Consider the following 18,850-nt stretch of genomic DNA (forward strand, 5'->3'; position numbering starts at 1 on the left):
ATACACAAGCTATCACACACGGGTAATGGTTAAAACACTCAAGGAGCAAGACAACCAAAACGGACCAACCAAACCCCTCTCAGCAGTGAGATATGTTTGAAGGGCTTCAGCTCCATCAGTTCTCCGTAAATAGATGGAAAACATCACAGGAGCAAACATACACATTTGTTTCACGTGCAGAAAAACCTCTCCATAAAGCTACTTTTGAATATAACCAGAAATTTCACACTGGAGCGAAGACCAACGCTTAAGGCTGTTGTGGAAAGAGATTTATTACAAAACAACCTCTTACAATACATGTGTTGATCAATACAAGTGAGAAAACCACACAAGTGCAGTGATTGTGAGAGACTTTCTACTAATCAGTTATATCAAAAGGCAAGTCCATGAGAGAAGCCTTTCAGCTGTGACGTCTGCGGGAGAAGATTCAGCCAAGTCATTCATGTCGCAGCCAACATTCAAGTGCACACAGGAGTCAGACCATACTCATGCAAGAGATGTGGAAAAGGCTTTTAGAATTCAAGACGCTTCAAAAAAAAATATCTAAAAAATAAACTGTCAGTAGCTACGGTTATCTTCTGACCGCTCTTTCAGAGGTGAGGAGTACATGCCAACCTAAATAACATGGACATCTAATAACTGTTCACCAGTTTGAAAACTGAGAAATTTTTATTTTCAATTGGATTTCCCAAATGATTCCATACATCTATACATGATTTATACTCTGATGATCACATCACTGATATTCACACCTTGGTTCTAATAGCCCATGTTTACTACAGTTGCTGTAATCTTTGAAAATTGTATTTTGGGTAGTTTAACTGGGCAAATAATTACCCATTTGGTTGTTTGGCCTTACGGAATGCTTTAGGTGCAGGCGAGAATTGATGAATCCCATTTATGCAGGGTGGAAACTAAGAGAGTGATAAGATATTTAAAAAATGTGGTTTATAAAATAATGTTTACTATTAGTAAAAACTTAAATTCTGCAATAAGACAGTGATACTGTTACTATATTGCATTTGTGTCTCTGTTGTAGTCCTTTCTTATTGAGTGTCTCTGTGATTTTGCCTTTCAGACTGCAGAATAGAGGTCGTCTCCTCTCCAGAGTGTTGCCTCTTCTGGTGGCGTTTTCTGTCGTTAATTTGAGAGAAGCTTTGTCCACAGTCTGAACAGTGGTACGGTTTCTCTCCAGTGTGAATTCTCATGTGTATTGTGAGTGAGTTCTTTTGGAAAAATCTTTTTCCACAGCAGGAGCACTGGAAAGGTCTCTCTTTATTATGCACCCTTCTCACATGAGTCATCACGTCACATGAACGAGAAAAAGTATTTCCACATTCCGAGCAAGGATAGGCTGCTCTTTCTCCAGAGAGTTTGAACTTGTGTGCTTGCTTGTGACACTTAAATGTTTTTTCAAGTGCAAAACTCTTCCCACAATCAGTGCAGTGGTATGGTTTCTCTCCAGTGTGCATTCGCTGGTGCCTTTCCAACCGTTGCATATTTGTAAAACCCTCCCCACAGTCAGTGCAGAGGTATAGTACACTGTCAGTGTGTGTTCTTTGATGTCTTTCAAACTTTGCCTTGTTTAAGAAACACTTTCCACAGTCAGAACAGTGGAGTGCCAGGTCTCCAGTATGTACTGGAAGGTGTGATCTTAGTTTTGCCATGTCAGGAAATCTTTTATCACACCTTGAACAGTGGTAAGGTTTCTTTCCTGTATGAGTTTCTTGTGGAAGGTATGCCTTTTCTCCAGTATGTWCATGCATGTGTGTTTTTAGATCTTCTGGTTTGGAGAAAAGTTCCTCACAATGATTGCAGCGGAAGTATTTCCCTTTCATATGCTTTCGTTGGTGGTGTCTTTTCAAATGATACGATTGAGAATAACTTTTGTCACAATCAGGGCATTGGTGAGCCTTCACTCCTGTATGTGTTAGTTGGTGTGACTTAAGACGATCTAATCGACCGAAACCTCTGTCGCATTCGGGGCAGTGGTAAGGCTTCTCTCCAGTATGTGTTCGTTGGTGTCTTTTAAGATCCCCCACTTGTCGAAAGCTCTTCCCACAGTCGGAGCACTGATTCATTTCAGAGCAGTGGTAAGGCTTCGTACCTGTATGAGTTTCTTGCTGAAGGTATGCCTTTTCTCCAGCATGTACATGCATGTGTGTTTTTAGATCTTTAGGTCTGGAGAAAAGTTCCTCACAATGATTGCAGTGGAAGRATTTCCCTTTCATATGCTTTCGCTGGTGGTGTCTTTTCAAATGATACGATTGAGAATAACTTTTGTCACAATCAGGGCATTGGTGAGCCTTCACTCCTGTATGTGTTAGTTGGTGTGACTTAAGACGATCTAATCGASCYAAACRTRMMTCYCAWTCGGGGCAGTGGTYAGGCTTCTCTCCAGTATGTGTTCGCTGGTGTCTTATAAGATCCCTCACTTTTCTGAAGCTCTTACTGCAGTCAAAGCAGTAGTGAGGCTTCTCTCCTCCAGGACTGAAGCCCTCAATCCACTCATCAGTGCCACCTGTATGTTGGGGCTCCTCTCCATTCTCCTGTGTTGTTTGGGGTTGTTGTGGTCTGTCTGAGTTTTGATTATTTTTCTCGGATTGGCACTGGGTATTGGCTGGGCATTGCGGTTTGCTATGTGAAAGCACACTCTCTACATTTGCTGCACTGTTGGCAGCTTTGAAGTTATTCTCCGGCAGGTCCTGTTGCTTTTTCACAAGTTCAGTTTGACGAATGCGTGTGACAGCTTTATCCAGTGTTATTTCTGGGTCCATTTGTAATTGCTCGGACAGTCTTCTGTCACGTAAGCCCATGACTAGTCTGTCTCTTATCATCTCACTGAGCAGAGCTCCATAACCACAATGTTCCGACAAACAATGAAGTGCCGTGATAAAATCATCAGCTGTCTCTCCTGCTTCCTGTTGTCTTTGGTTGAATTTAGTTCGTTCTAATATTACATTCCTCCTAACTGCCAAATGTCCATCTTGCTGCTCATTATTAGAACTGTGGAAGTGTTCCTGCTTGATCAGGTTGTCATCTTGCAGGTCTTCTGAGGTGTCCATCTCCTCTGCCTGGAAATACATTTAAAGTTGCATAATTACTAGTAGGCCTATTGTCCCTGTTCTTTAAAACAACATTTTGTAATACATAAAATATAGTCTACTTTCATTATGGTTCAAGTCCAAATTAGAATAGATAGCATATGCAATAAATAGCTAAACAAATAACTTAGGTCGATACATCTTTACAGTAGAAGCTAGGTCTAATCATTTGTATTACCTAGCAGTATCAACATGATAATGAGTTGTTTGTCATTAGGTCTAGAGATCACCATGATATAGCATATTGATTGCATTGGCTTGTGATCTAGGCTAGAAAAGGTTCATTGACAGTAGTACTAGTAGTGGGCATTTCCAAGTAAAAAGCCCCATGAGCACTAGCATGTGAAGTGCCAAATGAAAGTTAAAAGCCTATATTTCTGAGAAATTAAGGCATATCAAATGTTCAACCATTTTCCATCCAAAAAATTAGGAATAAGGAAAGGCTTTGATTTTTGGTGTTGGATTCTAGCTTGAAATATACTTATTACCGTACTAGAATGTATTTATTACTTTACATGTATAAGAAATGTAAATGTTTGGGGTCAATGAAGGGTGAATAGGAACACTGTGTGTATGGAAAGTTAGTGTTACAAGGGGAAGTGTAGTAAGTTCATATTCTGTTCAAACATGTTGTTGCTGAATATTAAAATTTGTGAGCAAGGAGGTAAAGTGCAACAGTCTAGTTTGGGTTCCTGATAAGGCAGGCCAGTTGCTTTGGAACTAGGACCATGAGGAATGTGGAACACAACTCGAGATAAGGTCAACAGTTGAAGAGAGGACACTGCTGGGAGGGGGGCTACAGGGGCCCACCCAGAAGACCATCTGATTACAGTCCACACACACACACCACTTACATGAGGATCATAGACTTAGGCAAGCCATGCCAATACCAGTAAGAGGAATCTACTGTGTTTCTGCCTAACAGAGAAGGATTGTTTATCTTAGACATGCAAGATGACACCACCATGTCAAAAGGTATAAATATATGCTTGTATGTTGTGTCTGCAACCCAGTGGGTTGAATAAACTTGGTTTGAGCTTAATCTAGTCGTCCGTTTGAGTTTCTACTCTGTTAAGAACCTAACAGTTGGTGTTGCTAGTGATTCACCACGATTTACAGCCGAACTGGAGAGTCCGAATCAGTTGAGCTGGAGCCGGCACCAAAAACAAGGTAGGCACAGTTCCTAGACCTGTTACCACTCATTCTGACATCTCTGGGAGATGAGTCATAGGCTGAACACAAATTATAGGATACGGACCTAGGAAACCTGAGTTTCTTCAGTAGTCCCATTGTGTTACGAACAATCATAGATATATGGTGTAGGGTAGGTTCTGCAAGGATAGGTCCAGAGTGGAGTTGGGTCCCTGCGAGATCCGTGGGCGACCCCACGGTGAAGGGTAGATTCCGTGTAGGATAGGTCCCAGGTGGGGTTGGTTCGAAGGTCCCAGGGGGGTGAAAGCCCCAGCCGTGGTGGCCATAAAGTGTGTGTATGGATAAATTGTCATTCTTGTATACTAGTACAGTAAGTTGCAGAGAAGTAGTCCATGTAGAAGGAGAAAGGCACGAAGTGCACTCGGTGGAGAATAGAGGATATCTGTGCTTAGAGATTAAACATTGTCATTGTCAGTGAGTGGGAATGTGGATGGTGATAGGTTGCCTGTAAGTTCTGGAGGGCGGCCCCCTCCATGGTGAGTCATCCACAATAGTCTGTGGTGAATTGGCATACAACACAACACAGTGTCATCCAGCACCAAAACTGTTAGGACGAGTGACAAAATAATTAAGCGCCTATACTGTTACTACTCTCCGGGGGAGTGGGTATCACACCGTCATTAATAGAAGGTGAGTGTTAGAACCGTGGGTACAGAAACCTAAACACCGTTGGGGGTGGCGCGGAGCCAATAATACCCGATATGGCGTCCGGGAGGGGTGGAAAGGGAGAATGTTACCAAAGCATTAGAAGCGCTGAAAAAAAGGCATACGAACAGCACCAAGAATCAAATAAGTGGTGAGGAAAGTTAGCCAAAATTGGTACACATCCCGTCGATGGACAGTTTAAATCCAGCCAAGAGTGTATGGATGCCATCGTATTGTGGAACACTGCAATCAAAGAACGGCCCAGACCACAATACACCGGTATCCTAACCACGGCACTTTATCAGCAAAGGATAAAAATGGAAAAAAGGTTAAAAAAATAAAAACCTGCCAGGTAAAATGGAGCAATAATATGACAAAAAAAACTAATAAAAAACTAGGCATATCCGAAGGGCGTGTGCACAGATGAGATTAACAGAAGCAGGAATTGGCTAATGCGTTAGAAAAGAGTAAAAAGGAAATCAGGAATTAGAGGGAGCCCTTGAGGATAGACAAAAGCAAATAAAACAAGTCATGGTTTCGCTTCAACAGTATCAACATACTTGTATATGCCATTGCCACTCCTCCGCCGTTCGCCGCCAGGCTACAAAGTGAAACAGGTACATCTAGTGTACCACCGTTATACCCTTCTCTTAAGAGGAAAAATAGCGATATGGGTTGCGAGATGCGGAGGACGGGCACATTACGAGCCCGGACATAGTAGTCCTGGATAGTGGATCAGCATGATCCAGGTAATCATAGAGATGTGTGTCCAGTACGAACGCATGCAACCTCGGTTATGTATCATACGAGACAAATAGTCCCAGTGGAGGATAATCCTATCCCAGCTGACGTGCAGCCCCAAGTTCAGCATCACCATCAGCCACTGAGAGTGAGTGAAATGTGTACTATTATGAAAGAAGCACCAGACCCAGTAAAGGAAGGACAAGAATCTATCAGTTTCTTGAGGAAACAGGGTAGAATGAGTGACCCAGCAACCACGAATGACAAAACTGAGGGATTCATGACAGCAGTTGGGAATATTTTGTTATATAAAGTACCAGTCAAAAGTTCACACCACTATTATTCTACAATAATAGGGTGTAGAAAATACTGTAGAAAATAGTAAAAAAGAAAGAACCTGGAATGAGTAGGTGTGTCCTAACTTTTGACTGGTACTGTATATCTGGCCTCTGCAGTCGATTGTGGTTCAGCAAGATACCGGTTTCTATGTGGCAGGAGATGTAGGAGGCTACGTCAAACACAGCTTCCTGGTAGATACAGGCGCTCAAATATCACTAATTGCTTACGATGAGAAATTAGCTAAATTTGCGACAGGAAAAAAAGTACCACATTCAGCGGGGTAACGGGCGGAATCGAAAGCGATACAACTATTATCCATGTCCTATATCATAGGACCAGTAACAATACCATGCTAATTTTACATGGCGACGGGAACCAATGTTGGGGTTGGATAATCTCTGCGAAAAGCCAGGGGAGTGGATTCTCAAAAGGTAACAAATTAACATTGGAAGTACAGACGGTGAAAGCCGAGCAATTGTTGTTTCAGGGTCATCCCCTATGGGCAAAAGACGCATTAGATTGCGGTCTGATTGAAGGCTGCAACCCTGTTGTGGTGGAGGTACATCCACTGCCAACGGTAAAACAATATCCTATTAAACCGGAGGCTGAGAAATCGGTGGCAATATTACTAGAGCGAGGAATTTCTTCTTAACTGACTTGCCTAGTTAGATTTTTTTTTWATTGCATTACGAGGACCAGTCCGATGCAACAGCCCTTTATTTCCAGTAAAGAAAGGACTAAAATGGCGTTTTAAAGTGAATTTTCACGGCATAAACAAACATGCAGTGAAAATCACACCAGTAGTAGCGGATTTGGCAGACCTATTGGCATCTATTCCCTCACTGTTACAGCATAGTGCTGGGCGATATGGCCAAAATATCATATCATGGTATTTTTCACATTTTGGACGGTATGACGGTATTTTATGTTTTTGATTAATAAAAGTTCTACATTTGCTTTATGCGTAGTGCGTGATCCTAGGATGGCAACACATATATTCTAAATGATTTCAAGGGGTCTTTCTCCATTCTGATTGGCTTATACTGTTCAATTCAACTTCAACCCAAAATCATGTCCATCAATTTCTGCATTTCCATCAATTTCTGCATTTCCTGCACTCATTTGAGATCATTTCCACACTGCCACGATATGGACAAAAATACTAGGCCTTATTTTTAACCAAATGTTGCAATTGCGATTAGATTAAAACACTTGGGTGAACTTTTGGAATCATGGAAATGTTTATTATGTTTATTATAATTCTATAGTTAGAATATAAATAATAGTGGGCACTTTGAATACAGTGTTGTTTGACATGACAACGAATGAAAATGCCATGGACAAGTTATTGTGACAGTGTAGGAACCAAAGTGATGTTCCATGTTTCCTAGGGTAGCCTATAATCTTTAGCTAGATTAAATCTTTATTCATATAGCCAACATATTCATGCTTCGCCTATTCCTCTTTGATTTATAAGATACTGTTGCACAAACAACATGCTGATTTAGGCCTCCACCAGCACTGGTATCAGGCTGTATTAGCTAGCTACGTTTGCTCTGACTCAGTACTAGCTAGTTAGCCAGCTAACTAGAGATTAGCATTATTGGCTAACACGATTTAGCTTAACTTGCTAAGAAAATACTAACTAGCTGTTTGCAGATGTAAGAAACACAAACTAATATTGTAATTATAGAACACTTGGATTTATATTAAGATCAAATTGTGTCAAATGGCGCCGGAACAGAAGGCAGACGTTTTACGTGTCCCCAACCGATTGTTTTTTTGTTTGTTTATCTGCGTTGTTTGTAACTTATTTAACTATTTTTGTACATAATGTTGCCGCTACCATCTCTTATGACCGAAAATAACTTCTAGACATCAGAACTCTGATTACTCACCACGGACTAGCAGAATCCTTTTTCTTCTTTCAAGACTCTGACGAGCCCGAGACGGAGGATATACGGCTCCCTTGGGAACAGACCCCGACCCCAGTGATCTGCGTGAAGAGGAGGCGGAGAAAGAGGCCGGAAGTCGGGCTGCCTTCTGAGGAGGAGGCGATCGAATAAACCCTCACTCCCCTCAATTCTGCTCGCAAACATGCAATCTTTGGACAATAAAATGGACGAGGTATTGGGAAGATTAAACTACCAACGGGACATTAAAAACTGTAACATCTTGTGCTTCACGGAGTCGTGGCTGAACGACAACAATATCAACATACAGCTGGCTGGTTATATGCTGTACCGGCAGGATAGAACAGCGCCGTCTGGTAAAGACAAGGGGCGGTGGTCTACATATTTTTGTAAACAACAGCTGGTGCATGATATCTAAGGAAGTCTCGAGCCATTGCTCGCCTGAGGTAGAGTTTCTCATGATAAGCTGCAGACCACATTACCTACCGAGAGAGTTTGTCTATATTCTTTGTAGCTGTTTACATACCACCACAGTCAGAGGCTGGCACCAAGATAGCATTGAATGAACTCTATTCCGCCATAAGCAAACAAGAAAACGCTCACCCAGAGGCGGCGCTCCTAGTAGCCGGGGACTTTAATGCCGGGAAACTTAAATCCGTTTTACCACATTTCTATCAATATGTTAAATGTGCAACCAGAGGGAAAATAACTCTGGACCACCTATACTCCACACACAGAGATCCATACAAAGCTCACCCTCGCCCTCCAATTGGCAAATCTGACCATAATTCTATCCTCCTGATTCCTGCTTACAAGCAAAAATTAAAGCAGGAAGCACCAGTGACTAGATCAATAAAAAAGTGGTCAGATAAATCAGATGCTAAGCTACAGGACTGTTTTGCTAGCACAGACTGGAATATGTTCTGGGATTCCTCCAATGGCATTGAGGAGTACACCACATCTGTCATTGGCTTCATCAATAAGTGCATCGATGATGTCGTCCCCACAGTGACCGTACGTACATACCCCAACCAGAAAACATGGATTATAGGCAGCATCTGCACTGAGCTAAAGGCTAGAGCTGCCGCTTTCAAGGAGCGGGACTCTAACCCGGAAGCTTATAAGAAATCCCGCTATGCCTCCGACGAACCATCAGAGTCAAAGCGTCAATACAGGACTAAGATCGAGTTGTACTACACCGGCTCTGACGCTCGTCGGATGTGGCAGGGCTTGCAAACCATTACAGACTACAAAGGGAAGCACAGCCGAGAGCTGCCCAATGACACAAGCCTACCGGACGAGTTAAACTACTTCTATGCTCGCTTCGAGGCAAATAACACAAACATGCATGAGAGCACCAGCTGTGCCGGAAGACTGTGTGATCACGCTCTTCGCAGCCGATGTGAGTAAGACCTTTAGACAGGTCAACATTCACAAGGCCGCAGGGCCAGACTGATTACCAGGACGTGTACTGCGAGCACGCGCTGACCAACTAGCAAGTATKTTCACTGACATTTTCAACCTCTCCCTGTCCGAGTCTGTAATACCAACATGTTTCAAGCAGACCACCATAGTGCCTGTGCCCAAGAACACTAAGGTAACCCTGCCTAACTGACTATCGACCCGTAGCACTCACGTCTGTAGCCATGAAGTGCTTTGAAAGGCTGGTCATGGCTCACATCAACACCATCATCCCAGAAACCCTAGACCCACTCCAATTTTCATACCGCTCCAACAGATCCACAGATGACGCACTCTACACTGCCCTTTCCCACCTGGACAAAAGGAACACCTACGTGAGAATGCTGTTCATTGACTACAGCTCAGCGTTCAACACCATAGTGCCCTCAAACCTCATCAATAAGCTAAGGACCCTGGGACTAAACACCTCCCTTTGCAACTGGATCCTGGACTTCCTGACGGGCCACCCCCAGGTGATAAGGCTAGGTACCAACATTGCCACGCTGATCCTCAACACAGGGGCCCCTCAGGGGTGCGTGCAAAGCCTCCTCCTGTAGTTCCCGTTCACTCATGACTGCACGGCCAGGCACGACTCCAACATTAAATTAGCCGATGACACAGTGGTAGGCCTGATCACCGACAACAACGAGACAGCCTATAGGGAGGAGGTCAGGTCACACCTGGCCGTGTGGTGCCAGGACAACAACCTCTCCCTCAACGTGATCAAGACAAAGGAGATGATTGTGGACTACAGGAAAAAGAGGACCGAGCACGCCCCCATTCTCATTGACGGGGCTGCAGTGGAGCAGGTTGAGAGCTTTAAGTTCCTTGGTGTCCACATCAKCAACAAACTATCATGGTCCAAACACACGACAGTCGTGAAGCGGGCACGACAAAACCTATTCCCCATCAGGAGACTGAAAAGATTTTGCATGGGTTCTCAGATCTTCAAAAGGTTCTACAGCTGCACCATCGAGAGCATCCTGACTGGTTGCATCACCGCCTGGTATGGCAACTGCTCGGCCTCCAACCGCAACGCACTACAGAGGGCATTGTGAACGGCCCAGTACATCACTGGGGCCAAGCTTCCTGCCATCCAYGACCTCTATACAAGGCGGTGTCAGAGGAAGGCCCTAAAAATTGTCAAAGACTCCAGCCACCCTAGTCATAGACTGTTCTCTCTGCTACCACARGGTAAGCGGTACCGGAGCACCAAGTCTAGGTCCAAGAGGCTTCTAAACAGCTTCTACCCCCAAGCCATAAGACTCCTGAACATCTAGTCAAATGGCTACCCAGACTATGCGCATTGCTGCCCCCTCCCCTCTCCACACCACTGCCACTCTCTGTTGTCATCTATGCATAGTCACTTTAACAACTCTACCTACATGTACATACTACCCCAACTAACCAGTGCCCCCGCATATTGACTCTGTACCGGTACCCCCCTGTATATATTGTTATTTTTTACTGCTCCTCTTTAATGACTTATATCTCTTATTCATATTTTTTTTAACTGCACTGTCGGTTAGGGGCTCGTAAGTAAGCATTTCACTGTTGTATTCGGTGCATGTGACTAATACAATTTGATTTGATTTGAAACATTGTGGTCATCAACATTGTTGCATGTGCTGCATTGACCCTGCAGACTGAAGGAAAGTGGCTCGTGGTCAAGCAACAACAAATGCTCTCCTTGAGTGACAAGGGGTGGGACTAAGTCTGTGTGGAAAGTGGCGTGGAGAGTGAGAGCAGAGAGGGATGACTCAAGTAGCGGAGTAAACTATAAAAATGGACGTTACATTTGTGTACATTTGAGGGTTCCATCTGGTACAGTACATAGATGATTTGTTGTTGGTGTCAAAAGACAGAAACTCATATGCGAGACCTTACAACAATAGTAAACTATTTGGCAGAGCAGGGTCACAAAGCATCACGTAAGAATTGGCAAAATAGGAGTTAACATATCTGGGGGTTTCGATTTCAAAAGGCACAAAGCACATTACACGCGATCCAGTAGAGACAATGAGTTCTCTGGCACGACCAAACACTCAGGAAAACCATAGGGCTTTTCAATTTTGTTAGACATTTTATTCCGTCATATTCTAAATTCAAAAAGGCACTCGCACATCTGAGCTCTCCTTTTTGCAGGTGCATGGTAACAGTAGAATAAAATTAGAAAAAATAAGAAACCCACACTGCTCTTGATAGGATCATTGCTCTTTAATAAGCTTTACATATCGACCTCACAGCCTTCACTCTGATCGAATACAACAGGTGTAGCATTGACAGGACAGAAATATCTAACTATTAATATCAAACAAATCAGGTAAATATGTAATTTCTCTCTCGCAGTTTGAGTTAACTTCTCTACGATAGGGGGCAGCATTTTCACTTTTGGATAAATAGCGTGCCCAATTTCAACTTCTATCTACTCATCCCCAGAATATAAGATATGCATATTATTAGTAGATTTGGATAGAAAACACTCTGAAGTTTCTAAAACTGTTTGAATCATGTCTGTGAGTATAACAGAACTTATGTAGCAGGCAAAACCCCGAGGACTAACCATTCAGAATTTTTTTTTTTTGAGGTCACTGTCTGTTCAATGAGTTTATTGGGATACTAGATTTCTAAGGGACTTGTTTGCAGTTCCTACCGCTTCCACTGGATGTCACCAGTCTTTGAAAATTGGTTGAGGTTATTCCTTTGTGCAATGAAGAAGTACGGCCATCTTGAATCAGTGTAATGTTATGTGTACTGTTTGAGAGTTGCGCAAGACTAGAAAAGTAGCGTTAGTTTGTTGTCCTCCTGTATTGAAAACAGATAGACCCGTCTTCAATTTGATCGATTATTAACGTTTAAAAATACCTAAAGTTGTATTACAAAAGTAGTTTGAAATGTTTTGGCAAAGTTTACACGTAAATTTTGAGATATTTTGTAGTGCGCAAATTGGAAGCTGTTTTTTTCTGGATCAAACGCGCCAAATAAATGGACATTTTGGATATATATGGACGGAATTAATTGAACAAAAGGACCATTTGTGATGTTTATGGGACATATTGGAGTGCCAACAAAAGAAGCTCGTCAAAGGTAAGGCATGATTTATATTTTATTTCTGCGTTTTGTGTTGCGCCTGCAGGGTTGAAATATGCTACACTCTTTGTTTACTGTTGTGCTATCATCAGATAATAGCATCTTATGCTTTCGCCGAAAAGCCTTTTGAAATCTGACATGTTGGCTGGATTCACAACGAGTGTAGCTTTAATTTGGTATCTTTCATGTGTGATTTAATGAAAGTTTGATTTTTATAGTAATTTTTATAGTAATTAATTTGAATTTGGCGCTCTGCATTTTCTCTGGCTTTTTGTCAAGTGAGACAGTAGCGTCCCGCCTAAACTCAGATTTTTGGATATAAATATTAACTTTACCGAACAATGTATTGTGTAACATACATTACACAATACAACATACATGTATTGTGTAACATGAAGTCCTATGAGTGTCATCTGATGAAGATCAAAGGTTAGTGATTCATTTTCTTTATTTCTGCTTTTTGTTACTCCTCTCTTTGGCTGGAAAAATTGCTGTCTTTTTCTGTACCTTGGCTCTGACCTAACATAATCGTTTGGTGTGCTTTCGTCGTAAAACCTTTTTGAAATCGGACACTGTGGCTGGATTTACAACAAGTGTATCTTTAAAATGGTGTAAAATACTTGTATGTTTGAGGAATTTAAATTGTTGTTTTGAATTTGGCGCCCTGCAGTTTCACTGGCTGTTGACGAGGTGAGACGCTACCGTCCCACATACCCTAGAGAAGTTAATTAATTTGATTAATATTATGGTGTTTCTATTCCAAGAAAAACAAAAAACCCTCGGTTTCTGTTAGGATGGAACGGAAACTATGGCGCTGTACAACATGACGGTCGGGAGTAGGCTACAGTACTGGGCTATTTAGCTAAAGAATCCCCATGTTGTGCGGGCACGCGGGAGACCGGGGTTCTATTCCCAGACGGGGAGGAAGGAGTAGGCTGTCCTTGTAAATAAGAATTTGTTCTTAAAACTTTAGGGATAGGGGGCAGCATTTTCACTTTGGATGAATAGCGTGCCCATAGTGAACTGCCTTCTACTCTGTCCCAGATGCTAATATATGAATGTGTATATTATTATATTATTAATATGCATATTATTATTACTATTGGGTAGAAAACACTCTGAAGTTTCTAAAACTGTTTGAATTATATCTGTGAGTAAAACAGAACTCATTTGGCAGCAAACTTCCAAATAGGAAGTGAAAATTCTGAAAATGGGGCTCTGTGTCAGGGCCTGCCTATTCAACTGGCTTATATTTATGGATCTGTATGCACTTCATACGCCTTCCACTAGATGTCAACAGGCAGTTGACATCCGCTCTTTTGTCAGTATTCAACTGCGCAGCAGGGAACCTCACATTGTCTTCTGAAATGCGTTAGGTATACACGACGAAATGCTCCGGCTCTGATTTTATTGGATACATATGGGAAAAACATCATAAAGTAGGATTTTCAACCGAGTTTGACCAGTTTATTCGACGTTTATTGGGACTTTTGGAATTTTTCGTTCCATGCGCTAAGATTTCTTGGACATGTGCCCTCCACATGGCTAGCCAAAGTTGCTAATTCGACAGAAGAAATGGACATTCTAAAACAAAACAACYATTTATTCTGGAACTAGGACTCCTTGCACAACATTCTGATGGAAGATCACCAAAAGTAAGAGAATATTTATGATSTTATTTCGTATTTTTGTGGTTTGTGTTGGCTCCAACAAGGTGGAGAATTGTTGGGCGCTGTCTCACAATATTGCATGCTGTACGTTGTACTAAAGTTATTTTTTTTAATCTAACACAGCGGTTGCATTAAGAACCAGTGTATCTTCCATTTGCTGTACAACATATAACATGTATTTTTTAGTAAAGTTTATGAGGAGTTTTTTGGTTAGATTACGTGACTGTCCAAAATTTCTCTGGACAATTTGGTGCATCATGGCTACGTATTCACAATGTAAAACCACGATTTGTACCTCTAAATATGCAGATTTTCGAACAAAACATAAATGTATTGTATAACATGATGTTATAAGAAGTTGTCCAAAGGTTAGTGATTAATTTGATCTCTATTTGTGGGTTTTGTGAAAGCTATGTTGGCGGTGAATAAATGGCGTTGTGTGTTTGGCTATTGTGGTGAGCTAATATAAATACATATTGTGTTTTCGCTGTAAAACATTTTTTTTTAAATCGGAAATGATGGCTGGATTCACAAGTTGTTTATCTTTCATTTGCTGTATTGGACTTGTGATTTCATGAAATTATATTATATGATATCCCTGTCGCGTTAGGCTAGGCTATGCTAGTCAGCTTTTTTGATGAGGAGGATCCCGGATCTGGGAGAGAGAAGCGGTAGAGGTTAACTGACTTGCCTAGTTAAATAAAGGTGTAAAAAAAAAAAAAGCCACAATCGGTGTTCAAAAATACCGATTGTTATGAAAACTTGAAATCATCCCTAATTAAATCGGCCATTACGATTAATCGGTCGACCTCTAGTGTGAACATATAAAACGTTGTTGGGGCGTTGTTTGGGCTGTGTTTCTGGGCCTAAGAAAGGCTTTTGATACTGTTAACCATGAGATTCTCATCGCAAAATTGTCCAAGTTCAACTTTTCTACCGATGCCTTGAGATGGATGAAATCATACCTTGAAGGCAGAACTCAGTGTGTCAGAGTGAGCAATGAGCTGTCGCCCACTCTTAGCTATGATGTGGGCGTGCCCCAAGGGTCAATACTGGGACCCCAAGGGTCAATACTGGGGCCCCTCCTGTTCAGCCTGTACATTAATGATCTGCCTTCTGTCTGTACAGGGCATGAAGTTCAAATGTATGCAGATGATACAGTGATATATGTGCATGCAAAGAGCAAACAACAAGCTGCACAAGAACTCACTACTGTAATGGACCAGGTTACAAGGTGTCTCAGTGACTCGTGTTTACATCTCAATGTGAAAAAAACTGTCTGCATGTTCTTCACAGAGAGGGCAACAGATGTTACTGAGCCAGATGTCTGTGTATCAGGGGAGAAGCTCCCGGTGGTATCTGATTAACTACTTTGGCATCATATTTGATTCCAACCTCTCTTTTAAAAAGCAGGTGAAAAAAGGTCATTCAAATAACCATATTCAACATAGCTCATTTCCGATCTATACGAAATTGTTTGACTACAGAGGTAGCAAAACTGTACTTCAAATCTATGATACTCCCCCACATCAAATACTGCTTGACTAGTTGGGCCCAAGCTTGCTGTACAACATAAAAACCCATTCAGTCTGTCTACAAACAGGCTCTCAAAGTGCTTGATAGGAAGCCCAATAGCCATCATCACTGTTACATCCTCAGAAAGCATGAGCTCCTGAGTTGGGAAAATCTTGTGCAATACACCGACGCATGTCTTGTATTCAAGATCCTAAATGGCCTGGCTCCTCCTCCACTCAGTATTTTTGTTAAACAGAAAACCCAAACATATGGCAGCAGATCCACAAGGTCTGCCATGAGAGGTGACTAGTTCCCTTAAGGAAAATCACCTTTAGTCAATCTGCTTTCTCTGTGAGAGCTTCACGTCTGGAATACACTGCCATCAGACACACATAACGGCACCACCTATCACACTTTCACAAAAAAAATGGCTAAAGGTCAATCAGATTTGTGAACATAATCCCTAGCTGTGTATTGCCGTTTTCCATGTTGTCTGTAGCTTGTGAGGTGTGGAAACACTGTTGCGTTTATGGATTTTGTCTTGTTGCTTTTTGTGCTATGTTGCTCTGTCTGCATGCTATGTCTTGCTTGTCCTATGTTGCTCTGCGTGTGCTCACTGCTTATTGATTGTCTGTATTGTAATTATTAAAAACAACCTGCCCAGGGACTGCGGTTGAAAATTAGCAGGCTGGCTAAAACCGGCACTTTTACTGAAACGTTGATTAATGTGCACTGTCCCTGTAAAAATTAAATATAAAATTAAAAATTAAAATAATGTGGGAATATGAATAATGTTTTAGTTTCTGTTCATTTATAAGTAATGTCAATGTTTATATTAAATGTTAAACAGTATGGATATACTACTCAAAAAGGAGACTGTTGGATTCGAGCTTGAAATATACTTATGTTACCATACTAGAAGTTATTACTTTACATTACAACGAAGGGTGAATAGGAACGCTGTGTATAGAAAGTTACAAGGGGTGACAAAGGGAAGTGCAGAAAGTTCATATTCTGTTCAAACATGTTGTTGCTGAATATTAATATTTGTGAGCAAGGAGGTAAAGAGCAACAGTCTAGTTTGGGTTCCTGATAAGGCAGGCCAGTTGCTTTGGAACTAGSACCATGAGGAATGTGGAACACAACTCGAGATAAGGTCAACAGTTGAAGAGAGAAGACACTGCTGGGAGGGGGGCCACAGGGGCCCACCCCGAAGACCATTTGATTACAGTCCTATCTCACATACACACACTTCCACACCCATGAGGATCATAGACTGAGGCAAGCCATGACAATACCAGTAAGAGGAATATACTTAGGAAGAAACTAACAGAGAAGGATTGTTTATCTTAGACATGCAAGGAGATGACTTGCCTAGTCGGAAGGTATAAATATATGCTTGTGTGACTTGTATGTTGTGTGCGCAGCTAAAGCACCCAGTYGGTTGAATAAACTTGGTTTGAGCTTTTTCTAGTCATCCGTTTGAGTTCTACTCTGTTTGTTCAGAACCTAACACTGGTCAAACAGATGGAAAAGGGGTCTTAGAAAACATCTAGCAGAAATAGTCTTAAAATATATTAGAAATACATCAAAACACAATCATGTGTAAAGACAACTGACAACTAATATGAACATTTAAATGTAGTTTTGCAGAAATGATTTGCCTTCTGTAAATGTAAGTAATTCTGTTACCAAAAACCCACATATCTTTAAGATATTTTCTTAGTTCACAGAAGTAACAAGTAAAGCTAGACCTACTTTCTCTTTCTGTCAGGTGGTGGTCAAACCCCTCCCTCTCCAGTTAATGTTAACTACCCCTGCGCTTACTGACACCTACACATTACATTTATTGTAATCAGCATCCTCCCCCACTGAGTGCCAGCCGACCCTGAATGTTGAACAGTAGTTGAAATTTGGGAGGTCCAAATCTGAACTAATCAGAAGTCTTTCACAAGTTTGGACAATACAGTAAAATAAAAGTAGGGCAGAGTATAGTCCGGTACAATAGAGTACTGTACAGTAGAATTTAGTACACTAAAGTTCAGTATAATTTATTGTGTACTCTACTGAACTATACTCTACCATGCTGTACTTTAATGTCCAAACTTGTTTAACATAGATATTTATGATCAGTACAGATTTGTTCTGGTCCAGACAAACCAAACTTGGTCTTGTTTGGGGACAGACCTCAGAATAATAGCCAGTGTGTAGAATATCCAAACATGCAAAGGAGGTTATTACATTTCTCTACCTTTGTGTACTCAGAATACATCACCATGAAGAGAATAACAGTCATAGTTATGGATTTCTGTACAGATCAGGGACCCATAATGTAATTATATTACCATCATTCTGTTACTGGGTGTTAATCCAATTCACTTACTGTAGCTCAATATGCAAAATTTCTATGTATTTTTTTTTTTTACTTGAGTCTTCATAGCTAACGCCGCATTCTTTCTGCCGACATCTTTGAATCTTAATTCGGAGTAGAGTTTTTGGAAAACGTGGTCACAAACTGATGGAGATTATACTGTCATTCTGTTAACAAACTATATCTGTACTGTTCGAGTACATGTGTTTTTGTAAAATCTTCAGTGGAAATTGTTAAAAGTAGTTATTGTGCAAAGAGTTGTATGGTTTGTTTAACTTTGCAATCAATGGTTTTTGTTTGGCATACTTTTGAAGTGAAAAATCGGTGTCTCAGCGTCATTATGTTACCTTTGAATTGCCCGGCTCCTCTTCATCTCGGGTCTCCTGCATTGTTTGGGGCAGTCCTGCGTCCTCAAGTTCCGCCATTTTCAATGGTGTGTTTTGTATCCAAACAGAAGTGTTGCGGGTAAAACCAGTGGCTGCAAACCAACCAAGTCTGCTGTTCTATTCTATACACAATATTTTTGTCTGCTTTTGCAGGTTGCAAATTGAATTATGGTTAGATTTGATTCAAAGTGAAAATAAAAATAAAACAATCTCACAGGACCTTTGTTGTGCTGCTGCACGTCTATCCACTGCTGGTATTCCTCTCTCCACACCAGAACGTGATGCGGTTAAAAAAGAAGAAAAACGCAGCAAGCTAATCTACCCACTGAGAACAAAGTGTCGTAAAATGCTTCCAGACGTTTCACTTTACGTATGAATGCAGAGTATTAATGTTCTAAAACCA

At 41.4% G+C, this 18,850-nt stretch overlaps 1 protein-coding gene across 1 annotated transcript; it reads right to left on the minus strand.

Moving 5' to 3' along the window:
* Positions 1 to 254: 254 nt before the first annotated feature.
* On the minus strand, positions 255 to 18,744 carry LOC111971051 (zinc finger protein 271-like). The gene is made up of 2 exons (XM_070445897.1): positions 18,409 to 18,744; positions 255 to 3,074 (listed from the first exon to the last, which is right to left on the minus strand). Exons 1-2 carry the CDS (start codon positions 18,484 to 18,486, stop codon positions 1,047 to 1,049), a joined length of 2,106 nt encoding a protein of 701 aa, XP_070301998.1. The 5' UTR covers positions 18,487 to 18,744; the 3' UTR covers positions 255 to 1,046.
* Between the last annotated feature and the right edge of the window lie 106 nt (positions 18,745 to 18,850).

The sequence above is a fragment of the Salvelinus sp. IW2-2015 genome, linkage group LG12 (genome assembly GCF_002910315.2).
Source record: "Salvelinus sp. IW2-2015 linkage group LG12, ASM291031v2, whole genome shotgun sequence".
Taxonomy (NCBI): domain Eukaryota; kingdom Metazoa; phylum Chordata; class Actinopteri; order Salmoniformes; family Salmonidae; genus Salvelinus; species Salvelinus sp. IW2-2015.